Below are 19,179 nucleotides of genomic sequence, written 5' to 3'. Positions count from 1 at the left end.
ACCAGACTATCTAAAAAAAAACATTTTTTTTTTTCTTTCTTCTGGGCCCTCTCAATAAAGCGCGAAAAATTCCCGATGTTGTGCTTGTGCTAAAATGTGTCGCAAAGTGCACATAGTCACACAACTTCTTACAGATGCCATTTTCAGCGTGCGAGCGTAAACTTCGCTAGCAAGAACTCTAAAAATGTCACCTTAATGAAGTTTACGAAGAATGTTTACGGAGAAATTTATGATAGGGGCTCCGGGGTTTGTGTACGTTATGTGAGAAATGCTGGGGTGGTGTTGTACCTGTTTTTCGGCTGTTTGCCCTAGTTTGCCTATTGGTGTGTGCTTGTTCCATTTTTCCCTTTTTGGAGTCTGCGAGTACGGCGATGTGCTGAACTCGGAGCTGGAAAGCTAAGATATTTTTTTCTTTTCGGCGAACTTTGTTCGTGGACACTCTCCCTTCCCGTCGAGTTGTCTATCGGCTTGTTTCTCTCGGTCATGGGGCGCTAAAGATTAGCCTTTGCTAGCGTCCGCGAGACGCGATCATTTAATGCTGACGTGAAGCGGCGTCCTAGCGTCCCATCATGTAACGTGCATGAGCGTAGACTAGCGTCTGTCAGTTTCCCTTGGCGTCTGCTCATGGTTCACGCGCACTACTGAGCGTTTGGAACGACGCAACGCTACCAACGCTACGCACAGCACTGGAAACGCGACCTAAAAATATCCTATGACTCTCAGCAGGGCCGCTGTTCACACTTCTTTCTATTTTGCGTGAGCATTCTAACGGAGAGTTAGCATTGGTGCTCGGAGGTTTGTGCAATTAGCCAATGAATTTTTTTTCTTCGTGTGAAGTAAAACTAAATTAAATTTTAAAGAAAAGTTAAATATTGACTCAAGTCCCCCCCCCCCCCCCCCCCCCCCCCCCCCCCCCCCCCCTTTTTCCGGAGGAAACAAACATGAAGCGAAAGCCCTTGCATTACTGCCATTGCAGTCTGCTCAATGATTGGCGAAATATACAGATTAAAGGGTACTTACTTTCCCCGGGTGTTCCATTGGGACACGCAACTGCATTTGAAGACTGTAGGAGCAAAGCATCAAAGAGAACGTCAATTTCGGTCACAGATTAGCACGCAGATCAGGTAACGACGTGAAACAACTTGCACTCTGAAAGGTAAAACGCGTCCTTTTCTGGCGTCTGCTAACAGCGCTTCAAAATATAATTTTTTAACGTTCCAAGATAAATGTCTTCGCTATTAAAACTAAATTCACAGGCAATTAATGCAAAGAAAGCTTCAATTCAATTTTATTTTGTTTTAGGTTGACCGATTGATTTTGGGTTTTATATCCATAACGAAACAATAGAAGCCAAGACAATCCAGTTCACTTTTGCCACCTTGCGGTTCGTTTCGGCTTGCGGCCTTGGGTAGTGGCCCAGTTTTGCCTCAGCTGCGTTGTTCAGTATGTTTCGAGTCTCGTGATACGAGTACCCAAGCCTGTACCAGACTATCTGAGAATTCACCCCGAGCAACTGCGGCGCTGTATCCTCCCGAATGTGCTGCCGGGTCGTCGTTCAGCAATGTCTCAAAGCGAGGCTCGCGGTGGCCGAGAACAACTGCGTGGAAATCGGGCGCGGCATCGTACTGTTTGTGTCCTTTCTCGAGAACGCCACCAGGGATGACGTCCTGAGGACCGCCAAGTCGGTCCTGAACGTGAAACTCTGCGACTCCGGCGAAGGCGCCTTGGTGTCCGTGCTCGAGCTGCCCGGCGATGTCCTGGTCGTGCCGCAGGCCTGCCTCGCAGGGAAGCGCAAGGGAAACCGAGTCCAGTACCACGGTCTGGTGTCCAAGGACACGGGACAAGAGTTCTACAGGATTTTCGTCGAGCAGTGTCAAATTCTGATGTCCGAGCGCCAGTGGTGCGGGGGAAAGACGATAACCATTGTCCGCAGCGGCACGTACGGTGACCGACAAGTTCTGTCGATGGAAACGAACGGACCTTTCACGCATGTTTTGGATTACTAGTCCCAACCGCCTTTCACTCACATTCTGGGTTACTAGTCCCATCCGCCTTTCACATATGTTCTGGATTAATAGTGCCAGCCACCTATCACGCATGTTTAAAAGGAAGTTCTCCTTTCGAGTGACGTTTGTGATGGTCCCCCAGCTCGGGACATGGCTGTCGTTTACGACCAGCGCGGGGGTTTATTGAATAATTGACGCACGTTTTGGGCCACGTCATCAGGAGGGTTCTCCACAGCACCTGCCGACTGGCAGCTTCCATTAAATTCTCTGTCATACCACCTGCTCGAGCCTGTACGTTTTCAAAATAGAACCGAGTGGCAGGATTGTGCCTTGCGAACATTCCTCTCGGTTAGCTCTCATTTAAAAATTTCGTGCACAGCTCAATCTGCAAGAATGCATAGCCGACATGTGCTAAAGTGCTTTCCAAAACCACCTGTGTATGTGTTATACAGAGTATGTCTGGAGCACAAAGTTCACCAGCGTTTCGCTGACCTACATTGCTCTTACCGACGTCGCACCAGGTGCTGTTGTGGCGACCTGGCAGCTGAGCGCATACGTTTTGTACCATATCTTTCGCACCACTGAATTTCTTTTTCGACAGGAACAAGTAGGAAGGACCGCCAGCGTGATACGGTGGCATCACATGCAACCAAGGTATAGGCAGGCTTGGTCCACCGCACTAGCAACCTTCCATGTTATTTTGACGGAATCCAGAGCTACAAAATGTAGCTTTAACAACACTTCTCCCGCACAGGAAGAACGTTCTTCATACTTACAATTCTATCAACGTTTGGGTTAAGAGTAGCCCTTCATTCCCATTTCACACCTCATGGGACCCCTCCCGGAAGGGACACTTAAGTGGGGAAAAGAACGGGAAGCAAGTATAAATTGAGCAGTTGGCTGCAGTGGAAATACCAAATTAATTACTTTTTTTTTAAATTGCTCAGCAGCAGTTTTGAAGTCCGAGAGCCAAAATACCCGTAGTGCCCCAAGCTGCGGTGGGTCCATATCACATGAGCGAATGACGTTTTAGCGAACAGCTACATTTTAGTGAATAATAGGGGCGCGTTAACCCATTCACCGTGCTGCGCTTATGCCGCTTCGCGGTGACAGTCTGCGGAAGCTCATTACAAAAATGTGAACTCATTTGGCCCACCCGAAAATGCCGCTACGCGGCATCCGACTATTCGTTAAAGTGTCATTCGGTGAAACGTGGGCGTTCGCTAAAACGTCATTCAATCAAGTGAGTGCCTCCCAGCTGTGGTAGCTATTTGAATAAAACGCCTTCATAATTGGGATAGCAGAAGCACCAGACTTCAACTTCATAATTCGTTACTTCAATTCGCAGAATGTGGGTAATGCAAGTAATCCATGCTGTACATTACTGCTATTTTAAGCTAGGAATTTCACTTAAACTGTTCACAGTGGTTAGACAGCATCTACTTTCTGTAATTGGATGGATTACACCTGGATATAGGGAAAAGCACTTGCAAGTACTACAATCAAACCAATGCCTTTGTCATATAGGGTAGTGCTCTTCCTAGAAAGGCTTAAAATGTTCAGTAGTCTAAAAGCTTTCATTGTGAATTGCAGGTAGACTTCCCACTGCTGTGAAAACTCCAGTAAGCTTAGCCCTTCGCCCTTGCACAGAATGCATTGTCTCTGCGATAACCTTTGCAAGGCAATTCTAGTACCACTGAACTTGCATCAAGAGAAACATTTCGAGTAAGGGGCAGTTCCTAAGCGTGCTTCTTCTATAGGGTGTATTCATTGGCAGTCATAGCTGAGCTCGCTGCTGCTTTCGAAGCACCAGGGAAGAGAGAAAGGGGAAAGCTGCTTTTGTACAAATTTTGCGTGAAAGTTAATCTTCTAGAGGGAGAATAGCGATGTATGGGGAAGCCTGGGACATACGAAGGGAAGTACCGGTGTGAAGAGTTTCTCCTTATTTTCTTGCGATTGCCCGAAAGCCGACAGGAAACTCCTCCTGAGCATGCACTGTGAGCAGTTACCTCAAATATGGCGTCCAGGGAATACCACCTATACTTCGGAATATCGTCCTGAAATAGAACTGCATTGAGATACTCCAAAGAATCTCAAAACCTAAATATTGCACAAAAAAATTTTTTTTTGTTCTTCGGCAAATTTATTTTGTGACATACAGGGGGCGGCCACAAGGATCAGCACAATTAGCACGCCTTGCAAAGTTCAAATTCTAAACGTACACACCTAAAATTGGGCAGGCAAATGTTTTTCAGAAAGTTTTATGTCGATTTTTTTGGAGCTCAACTCGGAGGTGGTTAAATATTAAAAATGGAACAAAAACGGCAGTTGTGCATTTTTAATGTCCTATTCCAGGTGTCCATTGTTAGCACACTGGTTCCCAGGTGTTCATGTTCATATATTGTGCTAAAATTATTGCTCCTCGTGATTGTCCTGCTCGTAGTCATAAGTATGGTGTTCTCAGCATTTTTGTGTTCAGCAAACAACCCAAGAGCGAGCGTGCAAACCAGTGTGCAGACAACAAACAGAAAATGCACGACCGGGTTTTGCTTTATTTTTAATATTTTGCCACCTCCAAGTTACTAAAAAGAAATAACTAAGTTTTTTACAAAACAATGTTTGTGTGCCCAATTTCGGGTAGTATATGTATGTAAGTTTGGAATTCGAATTTTGCAAGGCATACCAAATAGTATGCCTTGACGTCTTGTCCCCTTTTTCGTCCGTTGTCTCCCGTTTTAAAAAAAAATGAATACCAAATGTGCTGGTCCTAACAGCCGTTCCCTGTACATGTTGGTATTAAAAAGAATGTAGGGGAGTTAAGTCTTTTTTAAGGCAAACCCTAAGATATCTTCAAGACCAATCTGCAAAATATTCTTAACCAAGCCCAAAAATCACTCTTCACCTTCGTCAATGGAAAAGGCAGGCCCCAGACATACACTTTTGAGCTAGTCAAACCAGAAATGGGGTTGGCCATTCAGCAGGCAATGTCTCCCCACATAGGTGTGAGTCGTTCATAGTGGGCAGTAGCACATGAATTTAGTGGCTACTTTGTTTAGATAACTTAAACTCCTGCCGAGTGAATCTTCAGTATAAACACAACTGCATAAATTTCAATTGAAAAATCGACCCATTCTAAGCGGGGCGACCAGATGACCTGTATCGGCTAAAATCAATCCTTTTTAGGGATTAATTTCAGACATCCCATCGTGTTGCCTAAATGAAGCCTCATGTCCCGTTTTCATGCAAACGTATGTAGTTGTGTAATCAGTACCGAGTGCAAGAAACCTGTTTACTTGTTACAGATGCAATTTTATAAAACATACTGAGAATGGTACCTCCCAAGAAGTACAATTCTGAACGCTCTCTGCAATTACATCTGCCAATACATACGGTATTGTTCGCATAAGTGTCTGTATGGGAGACTTTTTCTATGTTAGTCAATTTTGCACACTTTGGTGGTTGGCCACATTTCTTCACCACTGTTTAAAAATGGAGAAAGAAAGCACTTGTGCTTCAAGAAAAAAAAACTCTGGGAAAATGGTAAAGATTTTACATTGACCTGAATAACAGCAAAGCTTTTCTTTTATTGCCGGACTTTCCTGCATGACGTCCAGTTTTCTACTCGGAGTAGGGTAACCCAAATTCTAAGGCAAATTCTACATGTCATGTACATAAAACTGCAATATCACTTTTTTAATAGGACATGTACATGTTTACATGCTATCACTTCATGATGCCATACTGGTGTCCTGTAACACTTTCGAGATACTGCAACAGTTTCCTATTACATAATTGATTTGTGTTGAACAGTATCAAATAGAACGTACTAAATAAAGGTAAACACACATCCCAGAGAGCTCAAAAATAAAAACAAAACTTTCAGAGTAGCTAAGTTTTAGAAAAAAAAAAAGCTGTTTGATACTCTAGCCCCACGTTCCAGGGAAAAAAACCAGTCATCGGATGGCCAAAACGACATTCTCTCCGTGCGAGGCTCGTAAAAAAATTAGGCACTAGTTTTGCCCATTGAGAAGTATGGCGAAAGGGCCCATGTATGCACCCGATCTCGCTACACTAGTCCTTCCGCAGAATAAAGTCAATCTGCTATGGTCACCGAATGTCAATACACGCCCATGCGAATGCAGCATCTAAAGACAACTACAGCCACGCCATCTTCCAAATGCTGTCTGTGACCAATGTGGCAATGCTAGCTTGGGCTCCAAGCTAGGCTGCCAAGAAGACCACGCTATGCGCATTCACTTTTCGCTTTGTTTCCCCTTGCTCGGAAACTTTTCACTATCAGCGTCGACCTCCACAACAGCGTATCAGACTTTGGCTAGCACTGCTGTGTTCAAGTTAGCACAGGTCATACGGAAGGCGTCTGCCGTTGCTGGCAACAAATTCTGCATTTGCGTGTTCCTATGCGAAGGAGATGCTCCGTTGCCATGGTGACACTGGCCATAGCAGACGGACTCTATCGTGCAGAACGATATGGCAGCGCGGCGAGATCAGATGCGTACTTGAGCTCTTTTGCCATGCTTTTCAATGGGCGGAACGTGAACAAAGAGAGTTTGAAATAAGGAGTTAATGCAGATGGCCGATTTTCTCAAGTAGCTAATATTTTGGTGAGCCTTACACAAAAGGCCCAATTTTGACGAAGTTTCTTGTACTGGAGAAGTTAAAATCAATGTGCCAAAAAAGAAATTGTAACCTTGGATAACATCTGGAAAAAAATTTACAAGCAGCAGCACTTAGATGTTTCATTTGTGACCTGAACTGTTCAAAATGCAGCCAAGGGAAATACGTATATTCCATAATGTAGGACATAGCGCAAAAGTAAACTCACGCACACCATAAACACTTTTGCTCTACTTTTGCACTATTTCCTACACTATGCATACCCAACTCGCCCAAGCATCCATCCAAGATGTATAATCCATATTAGCTTTCTTTAAAATGTGTGCTTGCACACTAGTGAGTTCAACTTTATTCTTGTCATCTTGAAAAACAACAAAAATATCCCCTGCCCCATTCTGAAGATATCTCCAATACATTAATTTACAGCTTCAGAGGCCTTTCGGGAGCACAGCGCAGCGGTGCTTCACTTGGGGAGCTCGGCTTCCGCCTGGACTGTATGCCGAAGGTGGTTCAAAATAGCTTCCATGGGGTCCTCCTGGAAGTGGGGGTGCTTCACAACCCTCTCTATGTGCTTCATATCCTGCAGCCTGCATCACAAGTTGCAAAGGTCCACATTAGCTCTATCAACAACATTGCTTCGACACATATGGACTACAGGCGCGCAAAAATCAAAATTTTGACTGAAAATCAAATATGAATTTTAAAATATGGCAGTGAATCGAATTCAAATAGTATTCTCAAATACATATATGTTCCATTTAATGTGAATCGGGCGTGAATACTTGAAGCAAGGTTGAAAATGTTGCATTAAAGGGGCCCTGCAATCATATTTAGCCGTCTACCTTTTTTGCGGTTTCCTCGTCTCTTGGGGTTCGGAAAAGCCAGTAGGCACGGAGGAAGTTACTAAATATCAGTGCGCCATATATTAACCGGACGACGCGGAAACCTCCTCCACCGACGAGGGCGACCCGCAGTGCCGAAAGCGCGCGAAATGCGACGCCTTTGGTCTTGGGCTTACTACTGGTCAGAGCCGCTAAAAGCTTCTTTTTAGTCGAAATGCATAATATAAGTTACACGAACCGTTTCAATTATGTATGAAAGTAGTTTTTGTTCAGTATTCCAGATCAGAAAAAAAACAAATTCAGTTTATAAAGTACCGAAACAAGAAATGACTCGTCGACATACCCGCCACCAAGCGGCAGAAAAAACGGCGCATACTAGAAAGAGCTAGTAAGGTGAAATACCGACGAACGCGGAGCGTAGAAAGGTCCTGGATGTACACGGCAGCGCTGCCGTCGTCTACCGGCTCGAGGATCTGACCGGTTCCGAGCGCTCCGAAGGCCTTCGGCACGAGCTTGGCTGGCGATTTTGCCATTTGGCGGTACGGCAGCGCGAAGTGACTCCCGTTCTGAACTGATCTTTACCCCGCGTTTGCTGTCGTTTGTGGCCAATGAAGTGTTATGCCGAATTAGTCTTTAATCGCGCAGCAAATGCAACGAGAGCCGCCCTGACCGCTCGTTTCATACAGCCTATCCAATACATGCTTTAGTGGCGCCCTCTCGAGCCGTCGACACAGAGTGGGGCAGCCGTAAGTGCTCGATGAGCTCACTACCCCTCCTCTAGTTCACGGCCACTCAAGCCAGGACCTACAACGTCATGAAGGAGGTTATTTTTTGCTTGTTTTTGTCATTCTAATTTGCCTATAACTTTTAAAATAAAGCAAAATTTGAGAAAGGAAAGGTTTCATTAAGTTACTACGTTTAGTGCGCTCAGGTTCGGTGCAAATTAAAAACCAGTCCAAAAGTCCTTGCAGGGCCCCTTTAAAACTTGTGCTTGGGCATGCTGGTCCACTCCATATTAATTAAAAGGCTTAGAAGTGCCTGTCCTGTTATTTTCGTGTCTTCTTTGTACTCGTTTTGTTTGCACTTCTTAAACCTTCCAAATGAAAACGTTTTTTCTAGAAAACATACCTTGGGAAAAAAGAGTTTTGATGTGTGAGAAAAATTTCACATATGGTACTTGGATTTAGCAACAATGGGTACTCATGAAATGAGTTGGGTAACACGTAATGCGACATGGCAGGCAAAACAATGTGTATGTTATTTATTTAAATATAGCTTGGTGTTTTCTTTTGCAACAATATCTTTTAAAATTAAGTGTTGAAGAATCATTATTACAAAAAAGTCAGCAAAATTTCCAAACCCATCGACAAGTCACGACGCATCAGCTGTTTCTCCGAGTACACCAGTGCAAAGCAGTGAAGCTTGAAGCCAGAATGCTGGCGTGAAGCTTTATATGAGAAATTCTACAAAATTGTATTAATAAATTTTTAATTTTGCAAAGTCCCAATTACTTGGAACAGTAAAAGTGGGATGCGAATCGAACTGAAGTGCAAACACACAACGCAAATTATACAGTTTCCAGTATTTGCGATTGAAGTGCAAACACATTACGCGAATCTGCCAATACCTGTAGTATTGGCAGATCTGTTAACGATGAAGTGCCATGTGATGAAAACTTTGCATGCAGCCCTACGTGTGAGAATAGGTCACTGTTGGTACAGTGGTACCATACGAATAGCAGGTGACCTTAAAGGGGTAGTGAAACGAAATTTTAGCGCCGATCTTGTTGCATAAATATGGGCTAGGGACAGGCACCACCTCGGAAATATAAATATCGCGCTGTAAAACACAGGAGAACTAATTTTAAACATAATTAAACGATTTCAAATTCTCATCTGGTGGAGGGGGGGAAGTTCTCGTGACATCACTTGTGGCATAGGAGCAGCGCCGTTCTGCGGCAATACGGCGTGCCGGCAGAATTCGCCTAGGCCTGAACGCGTTTGCAAAGCCTTGGCGGAGAAAGCCAAAGCGTAGTTGGCCACAGTGAGCTCGTTCTCGTTGCGGCCCTTTGCACGACACGACCCGAGCATGCTTCTGGCACGGCCGGTATTAGTTGCTGCGAGTCGCGAGCTTCGAGCCGACGTTAAAAAGGATATGTTTGAACTACGAGGGTGTCAGCAAGAGCCACGCAAATACCTGTTCACACTCAAAGCGGACACGCTCGTTTGATCGAAGTGCTGGATTCGCTCTGTTAGACCGCGTCTCGGTAAGCGCTTCTGGACCGATCTTTTACGATTGCAACTCGAGACTGACATGACACTCGGCAAAGAAAGGTTAGACCGACATCGCGTAGCTCCCACGAACTGCTATAGCTCGACAGTGACGTAGCGTCGTGTCAGAATAAAAATGGCATACTAATGGCGAATTCGCGTGGTCAATCGTCGGCAACTTATTTTGCCGGAAAACCGGCAATAGTGTTCGCGTGGTCAGTTTCCGGCCGGCGCGCACCGTTCGGGTGGTGGTTCTCCGGCAAGCACCGGCAACTTTCCGGCGTTTTTACCGCCCGAGCTCCGAACGGCCGGGCGAGTGGGCGCCAGACTGTATCCGGTGTCGTCACTTCCGAAATGAGAGAGAAGGTCAGTGAGAAAAAAAATGAACGAAAGAATGAAACTGATCTGAAGTAACTTTGGAAGCCGCTACAAAAGTCAATCCAAGTCGTTGGGACATGAGTGACGGCGGCGACAGGCTCTCGCTAGCGGTGTCGCGCGGGCAAGAGGCAAAGTAAACTGCCACCGTCTGGCGTTTCGTGTTCGGGTGGTGAGGGTCACGTGGTGTGCCGCCGGCGCGTTTCTGGTTGCCGGTTCCACCGGCTCGTTCTCGCCGGCAACTGACCACCCGAATTCGCCATAATAACAGAGTGTACATACCGAGTTGCGAAGGTAATCCGTATGGCGTTTATTTGAGCTCTATGTCACACAAAACAAGGAGATAGAATCAATGAGAGTCCCTTTTCGACGACAGCGTTCGTCACCGCTGTCTTGGAAAACAAGGAGATCGAGATGACAAGGGGAAAATATTGACCTCTGAAATTTAGTTCAGGGATCAAACTACTCATCCGGGAAGGGTCCACAAGGGTCGCACGGGCATATTCCATTCAGCAGGCCAGCTGGTCATGGACAGACGGTCTTGGCCAAGGACCGCCGGAGCAACGGTGCGCCGAGTCGATGTTGCTGCTAGGCCTACTATATTCTGCCGAGCTCGCTCGGTCGGCAGAATCGTGGCCGTTGTAGCTCTTCTCGTGTGTTTGTGGATCCTGCGTTCTTGATCGTCGTGGTCTGTTTTAAGTACTCCTTCCTTTTTTCTTGCTGGTTGAAGTCGGGACGCACGAGAAGAGCACGTAGAAAAATAAATGTCCGTTGGTGGCCGCTACCAAGTAACTGAGCGACGCTGTCGGCCTTGTTGATTTGATCGTAAAAAGTGCGTAAGACAGCTTTGGAGCTGTCGTAGGATTCTGTCGTAACCTGCGCAAAAGTTACGACAATTTCGTTTGGAGAGTACAGGTTTTCTCTCAAATTTGTCGTACACACTTTTTTCGTCGTGAGTTCGCTTTGAGAATCCGGCCTCAGAGCTGGTTTTGTCAGTGCTGCCGTGGTTGCCGACTTGCCGTGGTGCAGCGTGCGTGCAGCCCTTGCACATCTCAAACGGCCACGTTGTCACAGGTCGTGAATTGTCGACGCCCCACCAAGTGGCAACGCTCGTAACCACAACATTCACGCCGTAGCCTTTCCCGCCTGGCACAAGTGACGTCACGAATGCGCCCAATATCCCAAGACGCATCGCGCTCTCCGATGGCCGATTTTTGAGCGCGCACCCAATCGGGCCCCTTAGGGTGAAAAATATAGCCATCCATTCAAAAAACAAACGCGCGATTATGATTTATGAATATCATTGATCATATTGAACCTATTTCTGACCATAATAGGTGTATTTCAAGTTTCGCTTCAGTCTCCCTTTAAATTCAAAGTAACGGAAAAGGAGTAGCATATACTCACATCAGCTTTTGGTTTGCGCGGAAGCTGCGAGATGCCCTGGGCTTTTCCTTGAGTTCCCTGCAATAACATGAAAGTAAATGCTGCCTTCATCCAACTAGTAGAATTGCGATGCAATTGATCAATGTTCAGAACATCCAATGATCAATGATCAATGGATGTTCTAAATTTACAAACTGACATTAACCATGAACATGATTGTAAACCTGAGACTGGGGCAGAAAAGAGAACACAACAGAAGGTAGAAAAAGAGGAGGCAACGTTGAGACACTGCCTCCTCTTTTTCTACCTTCAGTTATGTTCTCTTTTCTGCCCCAGTCTGAGGTTTACAATCATGTTCAACTTACACCAGCTCGCTTGCACTCTTATATTTTTACATTAACCATGTTTCAAGATGGTGTGAATTATGGGGGATGGAACTTAACACGACTAAATGCAAGGCTATGAGAGTATCACGTAAATGTAATTTTCCTTCTTGTTTTCTCGAAGATGTCCCCTTACTTTCTGTCTCTTCTTATAAATACTTAGGTGTGTATATAACCTCAGATATTTCCTGGCAAATGCATGTTGAGCATGTTATTAATAATGCTATCGAATGCTGGGTTATCTAAAACAAAACGTTTCACTTGCCCCTTCATCTTTGAAACTGACCCTGTAGAAAACGCTTGTACGCTCTAAATTACAATATGCTTCTTCTATCTGGGACCCCGGTCATTCCAAACTAACTAATGCCCAGGAATCAGTTCAGAATCGCTCTGCTCATTTTATTCTTAATAACTTTCATCGCACCGCAAGCGCGAGCTCCATGAAAACTAGCCTATCGTCGCCTAACCTCTATTTACGTCGCAAAATAGCTCGCTTATGTCTTTTTCATAAGATATACCATACAAACTCATTACTTACAACCGACTGCTGAATCATCCATCTCATATTTCGTCGCGCATTGATCATATGTATAAAGTAGACATTCTAAAATGTAACACTAACGCACTCCAAGAGTCGTTCATTCCGAAAACTTCAGTGGATTAGAACCTCCTTCCCGCATCTATCCCAACAATTGTTCCTGACCACGCATTTAGAACTGCCATTAATAATCTATACTGCTCAGATTGAGCTGCAAAGTGTACAACTGCCACTAACCCCCACTCCCCTCTGTAATGCCAATGGCCTTGAGGGTATTTTAAATAAATAAATAAATAAATAAATAAATTCATCATTGGCAAGCAATTCAATCAATTATGTGAGACAATTCTATGTAATTCTCTCCTCAGGAAGAAAGACTAGCCAACAAGTTTTTAAGGGGTCTCAAAATGTCATACCCCGACTTGAGAGACATCCTATCCAGTGTGGGCAGTGCATCCGCCAGAAGACCCATGTTGAGGCTCGTGGCCACTTTCTTGCGCCGCTTTTGTGCCTTTCTCGTCGCCTTCACCGTCTCAAGTTCTGTGCAAACAACAAAGAAAGACCAAGAAACATCAAAGTGGGGCTGAAGCAGAACTTAATCCAAAGCTAAGAATTGAATGCGGAGCACAAGTTTATCTGCTTCTTTTTGCAGAGGTTGTGGGGACGTCAGAACGCCAGGATCAGAACGCCAGGAATGGCTTAGAGAGCCATGTAAACTATGGTGCGATGAAGCCTTTTCTTAACTGTACATTCCACAGCCAGCAGTAAACCATGCAACTCTGCCGTTAAAACGATGGCAGAAGGGTTAAGTTTTTTCACATTGCGAACAGATGGTTTGATCATTCCACAGCCAACAAAAATCCGTGTAAACATTGAAGTGGTGCTGGCACTCGCTTTGTACTTCAGAAAATGCTTGCCTCAGCACTTTACCCGGAATATCTTTCTTACTGTGTTGTCAGATTGAAGTTACAATTAACGAGAAAATAATCTCAAGGAGCTACAGAGCTTATCCGCTTTGTCACGGGGTCAATGTCAAAGCACTCTGCTGCCTTAGTATGCCTCAAAGAAAAGGGAAGGAGATTTTGGGATAATTTTGAAAAGTCCTCTCAAACTTGATTTTTTTCAACTGATTCAAGAGGTGGATGCAGAGGAACTGATCTTATCCGGAGTTAATACATAAACCCCAAGGCGAAACATCTTTTCTCTAGAGAATATTCATTAGACTCTGCACAGAGGCTGGCTATCGGAGAGGTGCGGAAAGCACCAGTGGCTAGTCGCAGCTCCTGATTATGAATGGGGTCCAACGTCTTCAATGCTGAAGCGTTGGCTGAACCTCACACAAAACTCTCATAATCGAGTCGGGACCAAACTACAGAATGATAAATGCGCAGGAGACAGAGTCAATCAGGACCCCAAGATTGATGGGACAACGCTTTGAGAATGTTGAGCGATTTGACACAACTTCAATTCCTTACTGTGCAAGAAAAACATTAACTTTGAATATAATAGAGGATATAGAAACTTGTGTCCACTTTCCAGCACGATAGAGAGTCTACAGGTAGTTAAGCAGGGACCATTGCTTCCCCTCGGTGGCAGTGTGTCCACCGAGAACAATGAGCTTCCCCTTTGACCTCGCCGTACTGCGGGTCGGGAGAGGGCGAAGAGATGCCTGCAGGGTGCTGCATGGGCTCTTCTTTCCATCATTCAGGAAGACGTTTGTGCCCCCCCTCCCCCTCCCCTACTATCCCCCATTATGTACGACAGCGGGGGACATGCCGAGCGGCTGAGCAGGGTCTGCCGGATGTGCGTCATCGGTGACGCTGCCGGCAGTTTGCGCACCCAACGGCGGCCAGAAGCAGCGGAGGGGGTAGGCTGACTTCCAATCGTGTCCAAGATGGCCGTTCCCGTCCTTCTGTTGTCAGACCTGACCGAGGCGCCCAGTTGAACCAGGCTTGTTGATGCAAGCCAGGACACGGATGTCACCTGATGCTGGCTCCGAAGTGTACCTTCGACTTCACCACCGGTTCCTGCACCCATGTCCAGAGTGATCACGGGCGGACTTTTAAGCGCATGACCCTGTCCACTTCGATGGGGATCGGCCCATGATGAGTCGACAACGTGCAGAATGAGTCGAGCAACACCGCCGAACATCCACGTCTGCATGTGAGTGGCGTTTGGTATTCTGAAAGAACTTCCTGTTGGACCCATTGATCGTCCGATATCAGGGGACTTGGTTTCGTTCAATGACACCGGAGTGCATCGCCCCTCCAGTGAGTCCTGATCTCCGGTACGTTGAACATTTATGGCGGCGGTGGTTCCGTGGAGTGCCGGGGCCCCCGACTCAAGATGTTGTATTTGTGAACGCGACTGGGCTGCTTGCTGTTAGCGTACAGGTCTTGTATTTTGGGTTTGAGAGCTGACGCCTTTTTCCTGAAAGGGTTGCCAAATGTTTTAAGGATAGGGGGCTTGTGGAGCCACTGGTTTCCCTCCCCCAAAAAGGCGTAAGCCGCAGACATTCCACACAGAGTCGTCTGGCTTCGAGACTTGGTTCCATATCGTGTCGGGGAGTACGCCACCATGCTGGCCTACCCTCTTGCACTCCTCCGCATGTCTCCCATTTTTGGGAGACCAGCAAGATCGCGTAGGACATTTGGGCCTTCCCTCCTCCGAGCGGACGGCCGTCTGGTTGAGGAGTCCTGGACTGGGACCCGGGCAACGGGTCAAGTCACGGCGTATGAGCTCGTCCGACCGGCGATGACTCAACGCTAGCATTTTCCCTGGCTCTGACAGTTGGTATTTCCTCCTCCGAGCGGACACCCACCTGCCGAGAGTTCTGGCCCAAACTCCTGCACGACGGGTAGAGACGCGACCTCGGCCCACCGGCAAGAACTCCGCTCGCAATACCCCTTTGGCTCAGGTCGGCGGGCGCTGTGGGCACTGTCCACGGCTCGCTTCACCGCAGTGTCCTGTTCGGGACCCCCGCTTTCCAATAAACGTTGTTGGATACCACGATCACTGTTGGCATGAAACCCGGCGCGACGACTGCCCTCGCTGGTAGCCGTGGACCGCGCAATGGGACGGGCATCGGGTTCCCCTTTGAGCACCAGTCCCCGGATGTAAAGGTATGTAATCCTCCCCAAGACGTTAGGTACATTATTAATACCTGTTCTTGCCAGTTACATCTAATTTTGTCTTGTTTTCAAGCCCACCACGATGGAGCCAGCCATAGACAAAACCTACCACAAATTGCGGCTTTAACTACACCGACGATGGACAATAAACTAGTTCTCTCTTCATTCAAAGGAAAAAAAATTGTTTTTTTAAACAGTCTAATTGGGACAAGAATGTCAAAAAATAAATATTATGCAAAAAAAACAAACTTTTAAGCAATATTGACGGCGCAAGATTTTGAATTTCTGCGAGCAAAGATTATGACGTTACGGAATGGTCTTACACTCTTTCCAGCTCAACAAGATAGTCATACACTCCCTCCGTCTTAAGGAGATGGCCAAGCCGATCCACCTCTCCTCCACGCGCCCGAAATGCGGAGAGAAGACAAGTAGAAAGGAGGTGACTAACAACTAAATTGCGTCTCGCGCCATCAATATTGCTCTAAAAGTTTTCCTTCCTCATAAAATTTGGTTTTGGACACACGTGTTCCCAATTACTGTATAAAAAAAAACATTGCCTTTCTTCTCAGTAACTTTTTAAGTCAAGCGAACCCTCCCTATTGTAGGCACACACGAAACAACGCTGCACAAACTTACTTTTCAAGAAGGCGTCACGCCGCATCTTCCGCTTCTCCTTCTTGGGCACGTGTCTGGCGTCAAGCTTGCTGGAGACCACCGAGATGTTGTCGTTCAGGTCCAATTTCACGCTCAGTTTGGCAGGGTCGATTATCACGTCGTCGAAGAGGCCCGTCAACTGGTAGGGCTGGGGCTGTGTGTGCACCTTGCAAGAAAAAGGGGACTTTGCACCTGGGACTGCATACGATATGTGGCACTTGTGGTGCAGAGAGGGATGCACAGGCTGAGAGAAGATGCTAGAAGGTGCAACGCTTAACAGCTGAAGCTGATAATTCCTATTGGGCAGGAGATCGAACTATAGGGGGAGCTTTATCAAGCTTGTTGTCCCCCCAGCCCAGTGTTCACCAACAGAGAATAACAAAGAAATTGAACCTCGCCATGCACGGTCTGGACACGAGCGCTTCACTCTTATCAGTGCTTTGGTTGCACGAGGAGCGGCCTTCGAATCGTCACCATCGATATCGCTGATCAAAAAACAAACAAGAAAATTCAGCTTGTTGTCCCCACAGCTGAAGCGTGCCGTCAGAGGCGTGACTGTTCGAACTCCTCCCCAATACCTCCTGTTAACTGAAAAAAAAAAAAAGAAAAAAGAGAGGAGCCTTCCAGAAAAGTATGGAGCAACTTTACCTAACCCCGAACACGCTAAGCACCTTAGCAAAATGCCCAGTTCCAGATTGGTTTTGGTAAGAAAGCGATCATTAGCTTGTGTGTGCTAAATAGACCATAACCTGTCTTACCCTACAACAAACAGCAGTAGACACTACGAGCCATCCCAACCAATCCAGCGCTGCAAACCTATCGCATGACTATGCGGCTCGCACGTCAGTGTGCCGTCCCATAGGTCACGTGACACCCACACAGAGTTGAATTGCCTTCAACAAGTCGTAGTATCCTTTGTGGTCCATCATATGTCTCTTCAAAGCCGTTCGATTAATTGTTTCGGACAGCTTTCAGCTGGGACTAGAAGAGATCTGCCCCGATCCCGTGCTCTCCGCTCAGAAACTCCTACAAAGCTCTACCATCACGTCCATTCGGACCGTTAAAACATGGATCTTGACCAGGGAAGTTGTAGAACACATTATAGGCATGAAACCTGGGTGGAGTGAACAAAGATTACTTTAATTAGATACATGCTAACATGTCATGCTCGTTCCTACAGGTATGTCACAGTATTTCTTTTTCCTTCTGTTCATAGAAGGCGGGGGTAAACAATGTAACACAGCTTTTTAAGGTAGAGGGCAGGCACGTCTAAACATTATTCGAATGGCATCTCATGTCTCTTCTTTCCACCATTCTTACCCTTAAAGGGATACTTCAACGAAATTTGAAAAATATCCGTCGTGTTCAAATATAGGTTGAATATGATCCACAATATCCGCAAATGACAATCGCACATTTGTATTTTGAGCCTGGTGGCTGCATTTTTTGTTATAAACGGCCCACTCTAGCAAGCACTCGGAGAAGGCCCAGCTTAGAGCACATGACATCCGACGCAATCGTGACGTAGGTCGTCTCGGGACGAGCAAAGCTGCGGCGAGGCTGACGTCATGGGGATGGCTTAGTCGTTCCAGCCACCGAAGCGGCTGCTTTTGTATGAATTTTGAGTGATGGGTTAATCTTCTATAATCTTGTAGGGGGACAATATATAGCTACTTCTGGAACACACAAAAGGGATTCTCGGGAAGGCGGGAGTTCCTCCTTCCCCTTTTCTCTCGTCATGGCCGGAGGCGAGACATTCACCGTCACTAGCTGTCAAGGTTCCTAGACGGGCATTACAAACGAGGCGTTAGCGACATCCACCAGGTGCTCTTTGCTAATCGTTTAATTCGTTTTAAAATTCCTTTTCGAAACTTTTTTAACAAGGTATTGGTATGTTCGATGTGATACTGCTTTTTTGAACATATATAGACCATAAAATTAGCGCCGAAATTTCGTTGTAGTATCCCTTTAATAACACTTTACACCTTACCCAACAGCTCTATTATCATCGTCACCGTTTAACAAAAGCCTCACGGGCAATTCTAAGGCGACAATCACTTCCAAGTATTCAAGCTGCTGTTCACAGATAAGTGTCGTTTGTTTATCAATTCCTTCATCCATGTGTAACTGTTTTTCAACGACACCAGTAAGGTTGGGAGCTCAGCCTTCACAGTAAGTAATAAGAGTGGGATGACCCATGGCACGTGAACGACGGCCTGAGGGACGTCCTGTGAAAGGCATGTTTACACACAGAGGCCACAAACGGTCGTGATAGAGACCTGCACGACGAGGTAGTATCAAACGGATGAAGATCACCTCATCATCCATGGCGGCATCTTGAGATTCTTTCTGGCTCTTCTCCGCCGCTCTGTTGGCGGCTCTGTGGTATTTGAACCTCTTCGTTTTTACCTTCCCCATCTGAAAACGAGACGACGGCACTATGCTATGTCAGGTGTGTGGGGTGGTCCATGACGAATGCGATTCAGATCAACGTCGCGCGACAAAAAGGACGCGAACAGAAAACAGGATGACGTTGCCCTAGATTCTCGCCTTTCAATGAACCCTTCCGACAGCAACGCACTAGCTTCCAGTCAGTGCTGTTCCAGTCAACAACGTCCCACTCACGCGGCTACCATCCAGCTCCAACTACAAAAGCGAAACGAAAGCGTGCACACAGCAACAGGGCAACAGCGGCAACAGTTTTACCTCGTTCAATTATTCATAACGTGCCTTCCAGAACGGGAGTCGATTAGATCAGGCGCGACGTCATAACCATAGCGCATCCTTGGAAGGAATCAGAGCGTCACGTAAGCGACAACTTTGGTGACCGACAACCTTGGCGACTCCACGTTGGCGACAACACAAACTTCCCGTAAACCACTGTGCCGTAAACAAGCGGCAAATCGAACACATTAACATAGCCTCATACCCAGGACCACCCAGGAGTCCAGCGAAAACT

At 46.3% G+C, this 19,179-nt stretch overlaps 2 protein-coding genes across 4 annotated transcripts; one reads left to right on the top strand and one right to left on the bottom strand.

The window, feature by feature from the left end:
* Positions 1 to 1,363: 1,363 nt before the first annotated feature.
* On the top strand, positions 1,364 to 2,288 carry LOC8039687 (D-aminoacyl-tRNA deacylase 2). The gene has a single exon (XM_002413602.5). It carries the CDS (start codon positions 1,536 to 1,538, stop codon positions 2,004 to 2,006), a length of 471 nt encoding a protein of 156 aa, XP_002413647.1. The 5' UTR covers positions 1,364 to 1,535; the 3' UTR covers positions 2,007 to 2,288.
* Positions 2,289 to 5,669: 3,381 nt separating this feature from the next.
* On the bottom strand, positions 5,670 to 19,168 carry LOC8039688 (ribosome biogenesis protein slx9). 3 transcript variants are annotated; one of them, XM_040501976.2, is made up of 6 exons: positions 18,927 to 19,168; positions 18,537 to 18,638; positions 16,203 to 16,386; positions 12,852 to 12,975; positions 11,536 to 11,592; positions 5,670 to 7,228 (listed from the first exon to the last, which is right to left on the bottom strand). In XM_040501976.2, the coding sequence occupies exons 2-6, from the start codon at positions 18,636 to 18,638 to the stop codon at positions 7,105 to 7,107; spliced, it is 591 nt and encodes a 196-aa protein (XP_040357910.2). In that variant the 5' UTR covers positions 18,927 to 19,168; the 3' UTR covers positions 5,670 to 7,104. The 3 variants fall into 3 exon arrangements, with proteins under 3 accessions (XP_040357910.2, XP_040069250.3, XP_042148459.1); XM_040213316.3 differs by having other exon boundaries at positions 18,771 to 19,167; XM_042292525.1 differs by lacking the exon at positions 18,927 to 19,168 and adding an exon at positions 18,802 to 18,924.
* Between the last annotated feature and the right edge of the window lie 11 nt (positions 19,169 to 19,179).

Source organism: Ixodes scapularis, unplaced genomic scaffold (genome assembly GCF_016920785.2).
Source record: "Ixodes scapularis isolate PalLabHiFi unplaced genomic scaffold, ASM1692078v2 PGA_scaffold3__209_contigs__length_174095766, whole genome shotgun sequence".
In the NCBI taxonomy this organism is placed as follows: domain Eukaryota; kingdom Metazoa; phylum Arthropoda; class Arachnida; order Ixodida; family Ixodidae; genus Ixodes; species Ixodes scapularis.
This window is presented reverse-complemented; position numbering and strand designations above follow the sequence as displayed.